The sequence below is a fragment of the Dicentrarchus labrax genome, unplaced genomic scaffold, assembly GCF_905237075.1.
Source record: "Dicentrarchus labrax unplaced genomic scaffold, dlabrax2021, whole genome shotgun sequence".
Lineage (NCBI taxonomy): Eukaryota > Metazoa > Chordata > Actinopteri > Moronidae > Dicentrarchus > Dicentrarchus labrax.
In genome coordinates this window covers 10,208,087-10,228,136 of record NW_026136721.1, presented here as the reverse complement: position 1 = coordinate 10,228,136, position 20,050 = coordinate 10,208,087, and the positions used below count along the sequence as shown (strand labels likewise).

Here is a 20,050-nt window from a genome sequence, read left to right as displayed (position 1 = left end):
CAGAATCTATACTGAATCTTTGGATTAATAACCGGCTAAAATGTTTTTTTTTATTTGGTGCATTTGTATTACTTCCCCTTCTTGTGACTTTTCTCTGCAGTGAGTATTTTTGCAGACACTGCAGAGCAGACTTAATGGTGCGTCACAACACTTGCTGGCTCTTTTTATTGAAGACCAAGTGAAACCCCTCTCACTTCCTCTATTGCAGGTCTGTCGCAGCATAGTAGTGTGACAATATCCTGCGTTTGTGGGAAACCATCACAAAGCATTACTGCAGTGTACTGTTTATCTACTGCGTTAACAAAACCAGCTTCTTTATGTCAAGACTCTCAGTGTGTATAAGGTGTACATATTGTTCAGGCAGGCCAATGCAATATGTAGAGTAGTTTTAAATAATATGCACATTACTATATTGGGCCGTATCTTGGTTCAACCTTGTTATTCCTCCCTCCAGTTCCTCTGTCAGAGGCTTCTGAAGTATTTGCCAGTAATGGCTTCTCCCTTTCGTCTGCTGGGGGATTATATTTGACATTTTGCTTTGAGGAATTTGGTGTTCTCTCTCCACTTGACTCTGTTGTTTGGAGACAGTCAGGTCTTTGAAATACCCATTTACTCTTCTGAGGGTACAAACCAAGACTCTAGATTCCTCCGTTGAAGATTTTTAAACGCACTCTCTTAGTCTAGATGAAATACAACCTCAAGAAGCCTCTGACAGGTGCTATCAAAGTATTTCAACCTCTGGCAACACTGCTGTGGCTTGAACGCACTATAGCAGAAGTCAGGCCTGGATCTCACATTCCCCTCAGCTGTTTTTGTTCTGCAGTGGTTACTGTACCCTTCTTTGAACATAGCTTTCCTAGTGTTGACTGCTTTTGGCACAACCTGGCAGCTAAGTACAATCTGATGGTTTTCCAATCTGTATTTCTAACTGCAACAATTATGATATACTTTATCTAAATACATTTGACTGATCTGGCATTGACCTTGATTGCAATCAAGTTTAGTCTTTAGAATGAAGTTACCCATGTGTACCACTGTCTTGAAATAATAAAGCAGGAAAATAAATAGAAAAATTACCATCAGCACACTTGAATCATTGCGTGGTGTTAAATTACTTGTTTTGATTTTGGCTAGTGGGTATTGTGAAGCGCTTTGAGATTGCAACAGTGGTTAAAGGCTGTATAAATAAACTTGACAGGACTAGACATGACATTTGATTAAAGATTCTGCAGTAATTCTCCACAAAGTGATTTATTGCAGAAACGCCTGATGTTGAGGATTGCATGTCACTTTCACCAGCTCCTGAAAGTACTGACTAGATTAGAATGGCGACAGAGAGAAAAGCACACCACAGCACCTCCAGTGTGTACCCTAGCAGGAAACTCTGAACTTCCTCTGTAGATAACATTAACTCATTTATCAGCAGTCTCATCCTTCTGAGAGCTATGGCCATCGTTGGCTGTGTACCAACAACAGCTGACTGAGGTTGTTTGAACTGCCCAAAAGCACGCAAACAGCCATGTGTATTAGTATTGACCTTGATAGCCTTCTTATCGCTCTAAAAAGTTGGCCTATTTATTTATTTTTTAAAGGGGTTTGGAGTATCACTGAAGTAAGGAAGTACAGCAGCGTTTTGTTTTTTTTTAATCGTCCTCAGCCACAGCGGTCCCTTGAGTCTGCTGCATCTCAATAACAGGAAATGTAGTTGATGCTGTTGCTGCTGTTATCGCAGAAGTCCAGTCTCAGAGCCTCTAGTCTGTCCTCGGGGAGTCACACAGGAATGTCAAAAGCACAACACAATACCCCTCTCGCTGTTGTTTCAGGCCTAAAGGGACAGTTGCTTCTGGAACACATCCATGAATGAAGAATGACTTCAGTAGCCACCAGAGGAATAAAAAACTGGCTGACACTGGAATAGGAAACAACTGCTAACTTAATGCTGCTATAGTTGAGCTTAAAAGACAATAACGATCCCTAAAGTCCCTCAACTCCCAGATTAGTACGCATGCTGCAGAGAGAGGGTATTAAGTGAGTCAAAGCCTATCGTAGCCTAACCTGCTCCATAGAAACGTATGGGTCTGTAGCTAATCCACATGGACAAAGCGCTTTGGTCCTGCCCCTGTCCCAGTAGAGTTTCTACCGGGGAAGGAACAGGATGTGCCATGCTACTGTAACGCCTGCTGGACTTGTTGGCACAATCAACAGGGGACGCTTCGTTCTTACTGACTAAGTCTTTTTTATCAGTGGCAACAACATTAATAAATGCATATGCTTTAGATACTAAATGTTTCTTTTTATAGCAACACTGAGTTTAAAAAACAAATCATGTTGTGTTGAAAGAGGAATCAGACATGTGTCATTGCTGAGTAAAACCTTTGCAATGTTGAAAAATGGATTTACTCACATACAGTTTAAGAACACAAATATGAGGAAACAGAGGGCTAAGCAGAAATTCCACAATAAGAGACCCACTGGAAGAGAATGAAAGGGAGCGGCAGAGTGACCCAGACTGTGTTAGCCACTTATTGGGCTAAACTCTGCCTGCTAACACAGGAGCCTCTGGGCAACAACCACGCAGATTCAAAAGTGTCTGAATTTCAGCATTTTCTTTTTTGTGGGGCCCGCACCCTCTATTCAACTCAGGTGAAAGCAAAGGGTGAAAGAGTGCACTGCACACATCTGCTTCTCAGAAAAACTGGAACCTGTTGTTTGCTCTGTAACAAGTTGTTTCCAAAGGCTCATTAATTAGGCCCTCAGTGTATTACTGAAACTGGTTGTTTTCCTATAGTCCAGGGTTGCATGAAGTGCTTTGGCAGGTGAAAGGAAATGGGACCAGCAGTGAAAAACAGTTTTAGCTAAAGCCTTAAGCAAGACCAGTCAGATGAGTCCTCATCACATGGACATCTGTAATTGCTGGTAGAGGACCTCGTCTATGAGTTGTTGTTATTGTGTTTAACTGCAACACCAGCTTTGTGTGTCACTTCATAGAAAACATAATTGCCAGTTCTGCTTTTGATTTCTGTCCCTATTGTGTCTTACGCTGCAGCTCTGACCTGCATTGTAGTTTTGTTTCTGTTCCTCAGAAACTGGTTCATGTAACAATTTCTGTCAGTAAGGCATATGAGAATAACTTTGTCACTGGATCATGGCTGACTACAGTAAAAAAGCCAATCTGAGCTTGCATCATGCAAATAAGAACAATTTATTCAAAGAAGTACATGCATCCAGTAGATATGTATCTGTGTCTGTTTTGCCTGTTGGTGTGTTAAATGACAGCACTAAAAAACAGTTGTTTTAGGACAACAGAGCCCACATTTTTCTGGACTAAAGAGTTGAAGAAAGATTAGTGAACATAAAATGTTCCATGTAACCAGGTTTTTTTTTTTTTTTTTTTTTGCAAAGACATAATTTTTGATGCTCCACTGGGGAGCTCAAATCCAGTACCATCTGCTAATTTTGTCTTTTTTTTCTCCATGAACTACTTTATGCTCCCTGTGCCTCCTATAACCGTCTATATGTGGATCATCCTTAGCATGTTTTTCCAAGTGTCAGATCCCCAACACATTGTTTGGTGCCTGTATACTGCCGAGCCAGTGTTTCTAAACTTGGCTCATCCTGCTGTCCCCCTTCTCTCTGTCTAGCCTGGCTAAGCGCAGAGTGGCCCTGCCAGGGTGACATCCTGCCCCACCATGTCCTGACCCACTTATAGCAAGGTCTGGTTAAAGCTTTTGCAGCCCAATTCTCTGGCCCAGAAGCATCCCAGGCTTTATTCTATTGTTTTAATCCGCCTGTGATCTCCTGGCCTGCCTGTCGCTCGTACCACCTAATGGTCTAGAGGCATGTACTTATACAAGCAAAGATTCAACCTTCATGTCAGCCAGCCTACAGAGAAATGGGGTCATTTTATCAATCCACACAAACTTTTTTTTGCCGTGGCAATGTGGTCCACTGAAAAAGAGAGCACAGAAAAATGGAATGAAACCTGATTACACTTCATTCACACTAGTTATTCAGACAGAGTTCCTCAAGGGACATCTAATATCAGGAAGGAAATTTAGTATCCCTGTTCTAGTGAAATGTTTGCTGATTTAGCTGTTTATGTGCGTTTTTCGGCATTGTCTGTTCTGATTCAGAGAATTTCCATCCACTCTTCTGAATGAATCTGTCAGAGCTCTGCCTGCAGTGTGTAATTCACTTACTCGGCTTGATGCTGTGTGCCAAAAACAGTGAAGAGTTATGGGCTGCCTTGGGGAGAGGAGCTTATCGTCCGACGTGCTGCTTCAAATAGCATTACTAAAGGACTGTGCCACCCCCTCCACGTGACTCTGGGAGCCTATCAGAAAATTCTGGATTCATTCACTGATCACCGGGACACTCATTCACCCTCTTTCTTGCTGCAAGGTCGAGATGCTGCCCCAACAGCTCCCCTCCCCCACTGCTGCCAGAGAGAGATGAATGTGTACGCACATACTCTTACACAATGACCCTTTGGCATATTTTACACTGCAATCATGCTACAGTGTGGGAATGTATAGTGACTCAGATTTATGCGGCAGCTATGTGGCGTTAATAGGAGCGTGTAGAGGATACTGTGACAGTCTCTGAATGTGGGTATGCTTGCAGCCATTTTTTCCCTAATAATGTGTGGTTTTATTTTTGGGGAAAACTCTCTTCTTGCTTGCAATTTATGGGTAAAAAATGTTTATCCAAAAAGAGTGTTTACCCACAAATCAGAGATTTTTCATATGGCACAGTTTGAGCAGTAGGTGACAATTAACCTACATACGGCTTTATTATTGTTCCCTTTTCCATATTGCTTCTTTTCCCTTCAGATTTCAGATACTGACACATAGAGTAGTCCATTAATCTCTAAAGAGCAGTTACCCTGTCCCGTTTCCCGTCAGTTGAATCTGTTCACTGTTATTATCTCAACCTTTCTCTGAAAAAATAAGATGATCAAGAATCTCCTGCAGCATTTACCAAAAACCATTCAAGAGGTTAATAGCTTAATCACAGTTAATAAAATCATTGAATGTAATACTGGTGACAGAACAGACAGTAAATATTCTTTGCCAACACTGCTTTTGCCCTTACTGTAAAGCAGGGTATCAATAATGCTGCAGTTTCCTCCCTTGCTTGTGAGAAATTCTCATAGACTTATATGCAGTGGTTTGCTCCTGTGTAGAGATCAGTGAGAGTGATGAGTAGGGCTGCACAGTTACTAAGTTGGACCATGTTGAATGTTTAAAGAGATAATGTGTTCTTTTGCATCCACACTAAATATTTGTAACTGTAGAAGACATTGTACATGAAAGGCAGCATCTGATTTTCTGGAAACCTAATTTGTGAGTTGGCACTATCTACAAAAAAGACATTATTAATACTATAAAGTTTCACTTCAAGTGGGTTGAAATTAAAGTTTCAGTAGACTGCTAAAGTGGTTGACACATTACGAAATGTGTAATCACACTTTACTGAGACCATTGTTTCTCAGCTGATTTTATTTATTTTTATTTTATTAATTTATGTGGACATTTGTACTCCTTATTTTCCTTTTGAAAGTAGAATTCAGTAAGACTCTACCTTGATCTTTTTTTAAGTTAGTTTAATAAGTTATTTCTATATTTGTTTGTTCTGTAAATGGTTTACATAGTGAAAGTTGTTGAAAGCTAAACCTAAATCGATTTTGTATTCAGTAAGAGGATTCCATACTGGATTCAGATTTGATCGAATGTAATTGAGACCCACCGCAGTGTGTCTGTAGACATCACTCCAGTTCATTGTTTAGGAGCATCATTGTCTCAGCAGTTCCTGTATGTTTTTTTTAATGAGCTGACAGAGTTAACTTTGATAGAGTTATGCCTTAGTAAGCCTGACACAAGCAAAAATGAACACAGGTCAGCATTTCTTGTTCTTACTGTGATAACTTTTTGATAGCCAACAGATGGCCATCCTGCTGCTTTTTTAAAATTCCCTGGTGCGCCCATATATCCAGTCATGCATGCACTACAGTTTAGCATATGGCATGGCCCACAAAATATTTAGGTCCTTACATTTATATAAGGTTTGTGTTCTTGGCAGATTGTCCCCCTCCTCTCTCTGAGTTTGCAGTTCCAGGCAGTTCTGCCATTACAATGCACACTGTATCAGTGAGATCACTGGAAGGAGAGAAGTGGGTGGTATGGCCTGCAGAGACCAAAGGCTCTATTGTTGCATTAGTTCAATCAAGAGTTTGTTCTCTCTCCTACCCCACATCCAGTCTACACCTACACTCACATGCCGTTGGACCTGATGGGTGGAAAAACATCACACTCACCTGCATTTTCATTTCTCTCTCTTAAGATGTGACGATAGCTCAAAGTCTGTTTAAGCATAACAAATACTATGTTAAGCACTCTACAAATAGATTAGTATTACTAAATCAACACAGGAGGCTGTGTCCACAGCATCCCTATTGCGTTGCAGTGCAGTGTGTTTAACTGGTTGGGCCAGCTGTGAAGAACAGGGAAATGGAGGCTCTTCGTACATTACAGGATCTTTTCCCGAGAGTGGTTTCACCTGCTTAGGCTCAAACCAGCGGTTCCCTATTCATTGTACTCATTTATTCAACAAGTGACATGAATCATGGCGAAACCAGTTTGGCTGAAAAGCCTAATGGACCAAATTGTTGTTTTGTTGCGTTATGTTTTATTCCTTTCGTACGGTCATTTGTTGAATGATGACAGGTGGAGCGGGAGCAGTCATTTTACTGAAAACATTTTCTTTAATGTATGATTCAGATAGATTACTCGTGTTTATTTATTATTTAAATACCTAATTTCCTTGGGATGTACTGCTAAAAAGACCTGTGTCCATTTTTTAAATAAAGCTTTAAAATTTGCATCCCCACACAGCATATGCTGAAGGACAAGCACTGAGCTAACCGGGCGCCCACCAAGCTTGGTTTTAAGTGTCTCTGAATCTGAAAACTGAGCACCTCAGTTACAGTCAATGGTTCTCTGCAAATGATCAGATTACCCAGAGAAGCTGTAGTAATCAAGTAAATAAAATGTCAGGAAATGAAATAAAATCCAATCACAGAGCGTGTTGGAAAGACTTATCTCTTCTTGGTTCTACTGTTACAAGGATGAGACCTTTTCCTTCTTCCTGATTATCACTGGTATCCTGATTAACCAGTATAGCCTATCTGGATTGTAACCTCTAATTCTCATGTATAAGGATATCTTAAGTAACCACTTGACACATCAGTGGGTTTTTTTGTTTGTTTTTCACACCTCCCTGTGCATTTGAGTCAGTTAAAAGAAACCCAGAATTTTCTAGCTGCCTGCTATAACTTTCCTCCTGCTCTTCCCCCATCCTTGTCGATGACCTAGTTTTGAGTTTATAGCTTTGCTCTCTCAAATGAAATCCAGGAGGAATTGTCCTCTTCATAAGCTGTTCTCTATACCTCATTCTCTGTAACCTATTCACCTCAAATTCCAACAAGGTCTTGTGCGTCAGGACCATTATTTTCAGAAGTGCGTCGTGTGTCTCATGTATGAATGTGACATTAGACATAATTTGCCAGTGCTGGCATCCTGCTGGTGATCACTTATCTGTAGGTCTAATGGTATCTCAAATGTTCTTGTGACCCTGATTGTCACCAGACAGTATCCTAACGTCCTTTTTGTAAGCAACATCAAACATGACCCATTAAGTCTGGGTAATTATTGGGAGGCACGTGGCGGACAGTGCCCAACAATTGGCCTACTGTCGCTGTGGTGACGCTGCCAACAGGTCCGAGCCCAGGATTGCCTGAGGTGGTGGGTGGGAACTCATAATGATTGTTTGCCACCAAACATTGGCTAAATGACGTCAGACTCCTGCCTTCAGCACCCACTCAAAGCCAGGTTTGTTTGCATCTGACGTCAAGGATGGTGTGTATTTGTTATACAATATAATATACATTGGGTCTTTTTTAACAGGAAACATCTAAAAGCAGCATCAGCGAAAGCCTAAATTGTGGCAGCACTCTTGATAATGGAGCCTGTTGGTTCTCTGACAGTGGGCCTCATTAATCAGTGTGACATACTGAAATGTTACAATTTGGGTGTCTCAGGAAGCACTTGCTTACACACACTATTATCCTTTCTGTGCACTGCATGCGTATACTTCTGGTTTACATCTGAGACCAAAATGTGGAAGTCATCCTGACTCGTTTGTTTGTCTTAACACCAACAAAAGATGAATAGAACATGCCAAGGGTTTCTTACACAAGGCAGTACTTAGTCACTCTTCTTCTTGTGAATTTCCTCTGAATACTTGGGAACTACAGACAGTTGGACTGCTGCGTCCCAGCTTGTCTGTGCTTTGTTTGGCGGTATGTTTTCACATCATCTCTAAGCTTCCTCATCGAGTATCTTAATCTTAAAAGTGTCCTCGACCAAAATGTTCCCATTTTTCCCATCCGCCAGAAAATCCAGCTGATAAAAATAGCAGAAGCTGACCTCTGGGCGGCTGTTGTCTCTATTACACAACCGTTTTCATAAGCTCCAGAGATGCGACACTGCTGCCGAGGAAGTTGGAAGTGTTCTGCGGTCAGAGTGCTGGTCCCAGGAGACCTACAAGACAAGCCATACCCTTAGCAAATTGGTCCTCATCTCACTTTCAGAATTGACTAGATAAGCAAATAGCATTATCTAACACACCTTAGAAGTCTAGCACAGGAGAATGGTCTTGTCTTACAAAAACAGAGAAGCCTTGTGTGCTTATGGCATTTAGTTTTTTTTGGCTGTGTAATTGGAATGTGTGAAGGTTGTATAAAACTTGATGAACCAAAACATTTACCATTAAGTCAGGTCATGTCTTTTGCTACTCATGGCTCCCTCTACTTATAGTGAACAGCTGTCAGTTGATACAAACATTGCATCAGAGCTGTTGCTATGTTATAACAGCTATGGAAGTGGGCGAGGGTGTTTCTTACTACTTTCCATATGTGCAGTAACTTTCTTGCTACCATATTGCAATGGACTCCTCTCCCCTTTCTAACCACAGTCATTTGTCATGCCACCTCAATGTGCAGTGACAGAATACCTAATGTATATACAGTAAATGTGGAGTTATGGGTTGTGTGACATTTACAGCAAAGCACAGGCACACTTTATCTTGTATGCCCATATTTCTTGTTACTGTGTTGTGGCTATCAATATGACCATTGTTACCAGGAAGTGTTACAGCACGTTCATTATAGTTGGTGAATAAAGTGATACTGCTAATCGACTCTAGATGTTCTCAGTCAGTTTGGCTATGAATCCTCAAAAGCAAAACCAGGTCAACTTGTGACACACCTACTGCAGACTCATACCTGCTCATTTTTGTGGTTGTTTTGGTATTAATGGTATGAAAATAATTGATGTTTGTGGATTGGTTTTCTCAGTGTGTCAACATTAGGGTAGGGCAATTTAACCAAACGTACTGTGAGACAATATCAATTTGTTTACTGTTCATCCCGGGCTGTCCCTTCTGTATTTCCGGGTATACACAATCACTGTAGGCAATGTTGCAAAACAAGAAGCACACACTGTTTTATGACAGGATTGGAGTCAATGTGATGAACTACCTTAATTTTAGGCTGCAACTAATGATTATTGTCACATTTCCTTGATTAATTAGATGGTCTATTAAACATCAGAAATTAGGAAAAAATTCCCATTGCAGTTCCCCAGAGCCAGGGCGAGCAACACTCTCAAAGCCAAAGGTATTCACTTTACAGCAGCGTTTGTCAAACTGCAGGGTGGGCCCCTCTTGGAGGGTATAGAGCCACTACTGGATGACTTGGATCCTTGTGGGGTGGGTGGGCGTGAACTTTTTCGGCTTCTGAAGTGGGGGAAGCCAGAAAAAGTTTGAGAACTATAAAACAGAGAAAAGCAGCAAATCCACACAGTTGAGAATGTTTGGCATTTCTTTTATTAAAATGTTTGAAATGTTAATTATCAAGATAGTTTCAGATTAATTTCAGTCAACTAATCAATTAATCGACTAATATTTTCAGCTGTACTTGAATTGTCAGGTGCTTAATTTGCTGAAGCTTGAGCTGTGATTACTGCAGGGGTATGGCACTCAAACTTTACTTAAGGAAAAAACTGGTATGTGCTAGAGAGCTCTTTTTCCTGTATTTGTTTGTGTCGTGCTTGCAGCTATATTTAAGTTTGTTTTTTTATGCCACAAGTTCCAGCCAGATAATGGCCGGGCTGCCTGCCAGCACTCTTGTTTTCTTGCCCGGTAGTACGTTCTACACGTATACATGCACCATGCAGCCCTTTGTACTCTTGAAATATCCCCTCGGAACTCCTGGATATCCTGGAATCTCCCTTCCTGGGAAAAATAGGTCTTGTTTTCCATACCCGTGCCCTTATTCACATTGCCTGTTGTCCAAATGGAAAATGTTTTCTGTGTATGAAGGAAGGAATTAAGTAACCGTGTATTGTTTTTTATATTTTCTCTCATGCATCCCTGGAAAGCACATAAAATCTCCAGCCAAATTCCAGGAACCTTTACTCATTGCTTGGCTAGTTGAGGTGTGTCCGGACATGTCCTGTCACCATGGAGACTGGAGGACGATGTTCTAGCAGGCTTTCTTACACATACACAGCTAGCCTGGAAATTTGGATGGATTTAGTTTTGTCTTAGTGTGCTGAAGCGTTCTTGGAAAGAGTTTAGGGCAAGGACAAATGCATATTTACTGTGGTGGAGTTTGGTTACCACGGCTGTTTGCATTAATGTGTCATCAATGCCTGCTCTTTATCCCAGAGACTGACCACAGGGCAGGTGGATGTTTGTCATGAAACTGCTGCTTTGGCTGCTTACTGAGAATTTACCGGGAAAATCTGGTTTGGATGTTGAATTAAGTGAATCAAAGGTGTCAAGTGTACAGCATTGTTAGTATTAAGCTATAGCTTTTTGTTTATTTTCAGCACACATTTGGAAATGTTGACTCCATTATATATTGTTGAATTCAATAGATTAATCAGCAGGTTCTGTGGCTGCATCCCATACCCCAAGTAATCAGTACAATGTCTCTGTGATAAAAAAAGAGGAGAAAATAATGAAAGTATGTTTTAGTTGAATACTCTTCCAAACTATTTGCAACATCAGATTGTAGGTCAGTATAGACTTGAGTAATTACGTGGATAAATGCCAAATGACCTGAATATCGACTGTGGTGTGTTATTGTACTCGCATTTACTGTAGCTGTGTATTGTGAGTCATGCCTGCAGAACACTACATAAAACATGATGTGTGTCTGAAGGAGGGTTTAATAGAGCGTGATGACTAGATCCTGTTGGAGGTGAGTTGACAGATCCCGGATGGACTTTGTGTCAAAGTTTGTTGCCTAAAACAAGTTCTTATGAAAACTGTGCAGCAAATGCTGAAGTTCAAGGGCCAAGAAAATGTGAGACATTATTGTAATCCAGCACTTCGTACACCAATTGCTTAGTGTAGTTATTAGTTTTATTCCAAGACTGAGGTAACACAATTAGTGTAAGTAGTGTAAGTACATTTTCAATTCTAGCAGTTCACTGTCCTTATTAGTATTATATGTAGTACAAAAGTCAGTTAGATGTGACCAGATTGGGTCTCTGTGTATTATGAACGCGTGTAGCCTAGCAGTATGCCCTTACATTCCCTGTCTGAGAATGAACCTGGTATCGTGACCTTCCTGTTTCCTGTTTTTAACACTAAAACAACCAGGCTATTTTCAGTACACAAAGGGCAGCCAAACGTTGGCCTTTTTGTTCATTTTTTCATGAAGCAGAACAAGGCTCTAATTGGATTTTTTTGTTCCTCTTAGTGGTTTACTTTCTCAATAATAATAATAATAATAATAATAATAACGTAACCTGATGTTTTTGTACAGTGTATGTAGGCCATTGTTTGAGTGAAAAGTAGTGGTGTTTTTGACGACATGCAGTATTTGTGGTTTAGTTTGTTGTTGACGTATGGTTGTTTTTAATGGGTGAAACTGATGTTTACAGTCAGTGCTGTTGTGCTGACGGCAGTACAAAGCCTGCGGCCAGTGTTCCAGAGAATCAGGGTAGAAAAACAGAGCTCAGCATTCACTCAGTAACTGGACAGTGGGCAGCTGGGTGGCTCAGTAGCCCTGGCAGCGGTATGCCAGGAGCTGCTGAACCCTACTGACTGCCTACTCAGACACAAACCTGCAGCTGCTGCTGCTGATCAACATACTAAACAGTCTAAACCTATTCTTGTGTTTCCTTTAAAGATGAACATTTTACAGTTTATTGACTGTTATATGCACATAGACCAGTTGTTCAAATGTCTAACTTGCACTTTAAGTTCAGCATTGTTGAATTTTAAGATCTGTCTATTGTCATGGTGATTTCAGTTTTCAGGTTTTCACATAAGCTTAAAGACGCACTGGTTGCCCTATGCTTCACAGAATAAAGCTCCGTTATCAGAAGACTCAGCTGACACTAACTCAGCCGACACCAAAAGTCTTGTGAACAACACTCGCTCCATCAGTCTCTGCCCTCAGGCTTACTGTATGTTTCCAGTATATTTCCCTGATGATGATGATGAAGTAGATATGCAACTTCAGGGACTGTATCAAATTTTAAGTTGAGTGTATCATTACATCCCTACTTCCCTGATCCTTTTTTTAATCATCTTTCGTCCATTTCCTCATTCACCCATAGATTAAGAATGAGGAAATATGCTGTTACGCAGCAAGGATACAAGTCTCAGCTCAGTGTTATGACTACCTTTGGCCATCTCCAGCGCACATTATCGTGAATCACTCAGTTTATTGTTGATAGTCTAGTGTCTAGTCTCGTGTTTTAGTCTTACCACTCTTGCAACCACCGCAATCAGATCCAAGATGAAAGAGTCGTGGCGATAGAGAAAAGGAAGAAATGGGTGCTACTGATGACATTGTGCCAGTCAAGGTCCAGTTGCATAACAGCTGGCTGGTCTCTGCACAAGAGCTGAGTTAGCCAGTGTTTTGAATTATGAGAACACATGATTAGGAGACAAGGTGTTGCCCTTGGGCACAGCAAATCTTATTGTGCATCAAGCCATATTTTAGGTATTAAAAGGGCTTTATTGGAGTCTAGGCTGTTTTTGCTGAGGTTTAGCAACAGTGCAAAGTTGAAGGAGCTTTTGTTCGGCCTCACTTGTTTGCTGCATTCTCGGCCCACCTATTCAGATTCTTTAGTCCCTCTTAGCTCAATACTCGCATTCCAAATAAATACGTGAACTTTATTTTGATGAGTTTTATATAAGCTGGCATTACAGGATCCATTGTTGCTGTGTGGTATTTTAAGCTGAATTTATCCTGAGCCTTTCAATTATATTTATTAAAATTAACATCAGCATATCTTTTCTCAATAAAATTGTTTCCAAATGCTGAAAATATCAGAGCCCTACTAGGGCTAAAAAAATAAAAATAAAAATCTGATTGTGTAAAGGGTTGTCTCTTGCTTCATCTAAAGCCTGTTCAACTACCTTCATTAATACACTAAAGACATAACTCCCCTTCTAATAAAGAAAGCACTGCCGTCAGAGTTTTGTTGTCTGTCCTCTGCACAGCATGTAGAGAGATTAATGACACTGCAGCTAGTGAAACCTCTTTTCTTTTCCTCCTTTCATTTGTTAGAATGAAACTTGAAACCTAAAAGATATCTTCCCAGATTGAAAACCACTGTATTGGGTGACAATTCTGGTCCACCTTCCTCTTTCAGGCCTATGAGCGCCGGTTCCCCACCTGTCACCTTATCCCCATGTTTGTGGCGAGTGACGTGGTGGATGAGGAGACCAGTGAGGACGGTTCCACCCAAAGGGTTGAGCGCCGCTGTGCCCTGGATGTTGACGCCCCGCGCCTGCTCAAAAGGGTATGTGGCATATGAGTGTGTTAAAATGTAGCTCTACAGTGGTTTATAAAGCTGCAACCTTTTGGTGTCTTGTGTCAGTTAGGTTTCTCGTAAGATGAGTTTGTGTGTGTGTGGTTTGCAGATTGCAGGTGTGGACTATGTCTACTTCATCCAGAAAAACACGCTGAACCGAAAGGAGAGGACACTTCACATCGAGTCCCATAATGAGACCTTCTCCAACAGGGTCATCATCCATGAGACCTGCTGCTATTCGGTCAGTAGCATACACACACTCTTGTGCCATTTATTTGTCCCAAAGCAGCTTATAACATGTATATTTGTAGATGGCTCTAGAGGGAAAATCAAACCCTGACCCTGGCAGTTTTTATAACGTGCTCAACCCATTAAGTTACACAGAACCACACATCTATATTCTCACAGACAAACGAGCAAACACGCACACGGTCTGTAAAGCTGTTCAGCTGCAGAATGGCACACCCATGTTAATGTTTGTGCCTCCTCTAATCTCCTCCCTGGTTCCCTGCAGAGAAAGCCATGTTTAGACTAGCACTGAGAATGTTGCTAGCTATCTTAGCCCATCTCTGTCTGTGAAATATTCAGTCCTCGCACATTCTGGCCGAACACTCTCAAATACTGATCTGAAACCAGCATGTCTTCCCTTATCTGCCTGACCCACTGTGCTTAACTCTGACTTCAGATCTGCATATTCATGAATGGATGTGCTCTGAGTTAATGAGGTCAAGCACATCGTATTAGCCTCCAACCAACTAGAGAGCTAATTTTAGGACCAAGGCTGCACAGAGGTTCTTATTGTGTGCTTTAGCACACTGTGCTAACAGTAACCAGGACGGACAGCTCAATTAGACACAGCTAATGGACCTGGCTAAAGCTGAAATGTTTTGGTAGCCATGGGTAATGAAGCTACCAGCACAGTACTTTCAGATAGCATTAAACTCTTGACTTCTTTCCTAATTTAATGATGTTATAGCCTGAATCAAAATGGAGTTAAACAATTTGTTATTAAAATATTTGTGATGTCCTGTTCAAGTTTTTTGGCCCTGATCTCAAGTCAAGTCGTTTTATATTGGGATACTTGGATACTGGATACTTATATTAACCTAGAAGTCAATTAAACTGACATATTGAAATTAAAGGTGTAACCTACTAAGTCTGACGCACATTATTTTAACCCTTCCTCGGTCAAAACACTGATCCTGACTCAAAACTATACGTTGACTTAAATTATTGATATGGTATGAATAAAAGTTTAGTTAGAATGTGAAATGCTGAAATGAAAATAACATGAAGCTATCCACTAGAGAAAGAACCCATCACTTGTTAAAGTACTAAAAATCCACTCATGGTTGTACTGTGGTGTTACAGAGCGATACTCATAATACCTCATAACAATCTGAGAGCGCACAGTCACCGGCTGCAAAGAGCTCGCAATCCCACAACAGATATTTATAATTTTGGCTTGACATCAAGTTCCTCACACAATTAACGTAGATTAGCGACAGCTGATATGATCTGCAGCCGCTTGTCCTTTTAGCTGACGGAAGCAATGGTGTGTGTGTGTGTGTGTGTGTGTGTGTGTGTGTGTGTGTGTGTGTGTGTGTGTGTGTGTGTGTGTGTGTGTGTGTGTGTGTGTGTGTGTGTGTGTGTGTGTGTGTGTGTGTGTGTGTGTGTGTGTGTGTGTGTGTGTGTGTGTGTGTGTGTGTGTGTGTGTGTGTGTGTGTGTGTGTGTGTGTGTGTGTGTGTGTCAGACTGTTAAATAAAAGATTGTTTATATCTTACTACTTGTATTTTTGGATGAAAACAACCATATGAAGTAATATAGAAAGCTGTATTATATTGAACTATACAGTATCTTAATGCATTCCGTCAAGTCAAATATCCTACATGGCTTTAATAGAAAAATGTATTTGAAGCATCGTGATGCATCGAGGAACCAAATCGAATCGCTGACATGATAATCGTAATCGAATCGGGAGATCAGTGACAGTTCACACCTCTAGTATTTTGCCTAGCTTACAGTATCGCTTACAGTTAATCATAATGGTATGTATCGTTTCACCAGATTCTTGCCAATACACAGCTCTAATTTTAACCAGTTTTCTGGATGTTGTTTATTGAACATTGCCTCTCATAACCTTTACACCAAACACCAGAAACATGTGTGTCCTTGTATGTTTGCATTCTGTCCTCTTTTAGCTCCAAACTGTTCATGTGAAGAGCTGGCTAATTTTATCTGGACAGACTGACACACATACTCCCCCTCATAGTGCACAGTGTGAAAATTGCTCTCTGCCTGCGTCACCATCTAGTGAAGCTGGGTGTGTGGTTACCATAGTAACCTGGTCACCTTGTTTCTGCATGTTTATACAGTATAATATACAGCAAGTGTTTGTGTGTGTTGGTACAGGTTCACCCGGAAAATGAGGACTGGACGTGTTTTGAGCAGACCGCCAGCCTGGACATCAAATCCTTCTTTGGCTTTGAGAGCACTGTGGAAAAGATTGCTATGAAACAGTATGCCAGCAGTATCAAAAAGGTGTGTGTGTGTGTGTGTGTGTGTGTGTGTGTGTGTGTGTGTGTGTGTGTGTGTGTGTGTGTGTGTGTGTGTGTGTGTGTGTGTGTGTTACATGGTTCCTTTGTACTTTATGTGTATGCACAGAAACCTGTGTTCACAGCAGATGAATAGTTGCAGACTGCAGCATAATGGGTGCTGTATGGATTATGCAGAACTGATATTAATCTATTCCATGATGTTTGGTGTAAGGAGGTTTCTGGAGCATGAGTCAGTCAGCCTGTCTCATGCTGTAATTGCATAAATAAGCTTGTATAATCTTTTTGAGTGGACAGGGGTCTTCTACTGTGGACCCAGTGAGTCACCAGCCTTCATTTAGAATAGATGTGGGCAATGTTGAATGCATTCCTTTGATTTTCTTCCTTTGTTTCCATTACACGACACTTAAGTTGGAAATACTAAATGGTTTGGATTAGCTTTGTGAACATATAGTATCATGAGTATTGTTGGTGTAAAGTCCATATTCCTCTTAAATTGAATTTCCTTGAATTGAGAGCCTCTTCTGCTACTTTGCCATAATTCTGACTCTTGTACACTTGTGTTCCTCACAGGGAAAAGAAATCATTGAGTTCTACCTGAAGGAGCTAGAAGATGAAGGGATGACTCATGTGCCACGCTGGACTCCCTCCTCCCTTCCCCTGCCTCTTCCCAGGCCAACCAGCCTCTCCACCAGCCCACCACTTGTCCCCAAACTCACAGTCACACCCGCCGTTTCTATCCCTCTGGCCACCGACGCCAATGACAGCACCTCTCAGGACACAAAGCAGGACAGCAGCGCACTTCAGGCAGACAGCCTCACAGAGATCCTGGCTGGTACACCTGAAGGTCTGTTCCTACAGATTATTGAAAAATGAAAAACCAGCAGTTTTTCCACATGTAAAAATCTTTGTGCAAACGTTGAAGTAGCACTGTTAACGTTACAGTAGAATACAGAGTAAAAAATGTATGTGTTTTACAGAAAAAGCAATGGAAGCAATGCCTCATTGTTTAGTTATTAAAGTTATTCTATAAAACTGTGGTTAAAGTGATTTTTAGTATATCTTGAATTGACACAGGAATGACAACATATGGGGTTTTGGTTTCATTAAGGGTGTGAAGCACATATTCATTTACACATTAACTTCCACTAAAGTCAATTTACCTTGTGTTTGACTAAATTATGTTAATTCTATTGGTTCCTAATTTTGTATTGCAGATAAGTTGGATGCAGACTATATCAAACGTTACCTAGGCGACCTGACCCCCCTGCAGGAGAGCTGTCTAATCAGACTTCGCAAATGGTTGCAGGAGACGCACAAGGGAAAGGTAATGTTCTGTTTTACTGTTTTTGTCATAATGGAGTGAAATAGAATAGATTTTTTTAGGTATGATGAACAATTTGAATTTATCAATTTATTTATTTTATCTGGAGATTTGTCATAGATTTTGAGTCATACTTTAAGTTGCTGTTTACATGCAGATATGGCAAACTGACCTGCCATGTTTTGCGATACCAATGATCTATGTAACAGTGACACTGGCAGTGTTAAAGCTTTTTTCTTTTGTTGTATTTTTCAAGTACTAAAACCATCTCCCCTTACTGTCCAGATCCCCAAGGATGAGCACATACTGCGTTTCTTGCGCGCCAGGGACTTCAACATGGACAAGGCGCGGGAGATCCTTTGCCAGTCGCTGACCTGGAGGAAGCAGCACCAGGTGGACTACCTGCTGGAGACCTGGAGCTCACCACAGGTTCTCCAGGACTACTACACTGGAGGCTGGCACCACCATGACAGAGGTAGGTCCTGACAGAGGGAACAAGTGTGTTCATTCCATGTGAGGAACAAACAAATGAACAGCCATACTCAAAGACAGTTTAAACATACTACAATCTCACGTGGGCATTCATACGTAAATACACATACACGTATGTATGTAAATACATTATGTTGGCCTTGTTAAAGCTGGCTATATTTGCACTGTTGGCTAGAGGAAGAGCTCAGTTCTCCAGTTTCTCCAGACTCAAGTTACATACACACACTCACTCACCACATGAACTGAAGTCATTCTTAGCAACCCACAGCCTTCAGCCATGCAAGTGAATTAAACATTAGGCCAATTTGTCAGCACTACTTGCTTGCCCAAATATCTTACACACACTCACACATGGTCACATTCTTCATTTTAGAACAGAGTGTTGACAATTTAAATAAAATTTAAATGACTTTTATGTTCCCACATCAATAAACCGTTTTTCTTCTCATTTCAATCTTTTCACAAGTATTTGTATGCGATCAACAGGGACAAAACATGAAAGCATTTTTCAGTGTACACAGCCACTTATGGTCTTACACAACAGGAGAACAGAATATGGAGCCTTCCAGACTGTAAATAATGTGATAGATCATGTAAATGTTTTTTTTATTTTTCTAGATGGCCGTCCTTTGTACATCCTGAGGTTGGGCCAGATGGACACCAAAGGACTGGTCCGCGCTCTTGGAGAGGAATCTCTGCTGAGACACGTATGTAGCACAACACACTTCCACCTGGCATGTATTAGTGTAGGTTGATCATTTTATAGGTCAGCCAGTTGATGGTTGGATTACAGGTCAGTAAGTGTTTACACCAGGATGTATATAGTACAGCATAAATAGCCTTGTGTGTGTGGGAGTTAAATGCTTGAAATGTAAGATCGCAACAGACCACTGAGTTCATGTTGTGTCATTTTAGGTGCTTTCTATTAATGAGGAGGGTCTGAGACGCTGTGAGGAGAACACCAAGGTGTTTGGTCGACCCATCAGGTAAACCCTCTGATTAATAACAATTATGTTATGATCACTTTTTTAAGCTACATAGATTTTTACAATTTAGTTTGATCATTTATCAAGCAAAAATGCTAACCGTCTTCAGTTCCATATTCTCTAATTTGTGCATTTGCTTTTTTCTCTTTTGAACTGAATATCCTATATCTCATTTTCAGACAGCATTTCCACATGCTCATACAAAATGTGCATTGAAATATAGGGTGGTGTACTCAGCTGTGAATATGTAGAGAATATACTGAAGAAAGAGTTCACAATGCTGATTTATTCAACAATAAATGTATATCAATAAAATAATGGTCAGTTGCAGCCCTAGATCAGTACAAATTTCTCAGTAAAAATATAGTAAAAGCTTTAAATGTCTTTGTAGAAAACATGAAAAAAGCAGCATTAAGCTCTTTTTTTCCACCACCAGGCAGCATTCAAGCTAGCTGGATTGAGTTCAGCAGTTGTAGCCTGGAAACAGGTGCACACACAGAGACACACAGCGTGAGGGAGTCCAGAGGAGCGTTTTCTCCCCTAAAATCGCAAAGAATGCAGGAGGCTCTTCCCAGAGCTGCACTGATTCAGATGGCGATGGAGAGAGTGAGGGGGAGGGAACGGAGATGGTATCTGTCATCTGTCAGCCCTCTCAAAAACAGGAGGAGGTGGCTGCGATAGGAGCCACGCAGGAAGGCATGTGAACTATGAAAGGCCTGTCATGTCACAGCCTTCAGCCAGAACAGATAGAGAGAAAGGGAGGATGTGGAGGGGGTCCAGAATTAGCAAGC

The 20,050-nt window shown here is 41.0% G+C and overlaps 1 protein-coding gene across 1 annotated transcript in view; it reads left to right on the top strand.

Annotated features, from left to right (window-relative positions):
- Window positions 1-20,050, top strand: part of si:dkey-237i9.1 (SEC14-like protein 1) — a 32,575-nt gene that overhangs the window by 4,886 nt on the left and 7,639 nt on the right. Inside the window, exons 3-10 of the mRNA XM_051384327.1 lie at window positions 13,740-13,889; window positions 14,011-14,142; window positions 16,315-16,443; window positions 17,031-17,304; window positions 17,675-17,784; window positions 18,067-18,256; window positions 18,892-18,980; window positions 19,189-19,259. Of these exons, the coding sequence (XP_051240287.1) occupies window positions 13,740-13,889; window positions 14,011-14,142; window positions 16,315-16,443; window positions 17,031-17,304; window positions 17,675-17,784; window positions 18,067-18,256; window positions 18,892-18,980; window positions 19,189-19,259 (1,145 nt within the window). The remainder of the gene's footprint in view (window positions 1-13,739; window positions 13,890-14,010; window positions 14,143-16,314; window positions 16,444-17,030; window positions 17,305-17,674; window positions 17,785-18,066; window positions 18,257-18,891; window positions 18,981-19,188; window positions 19,260-20,050) is intronic.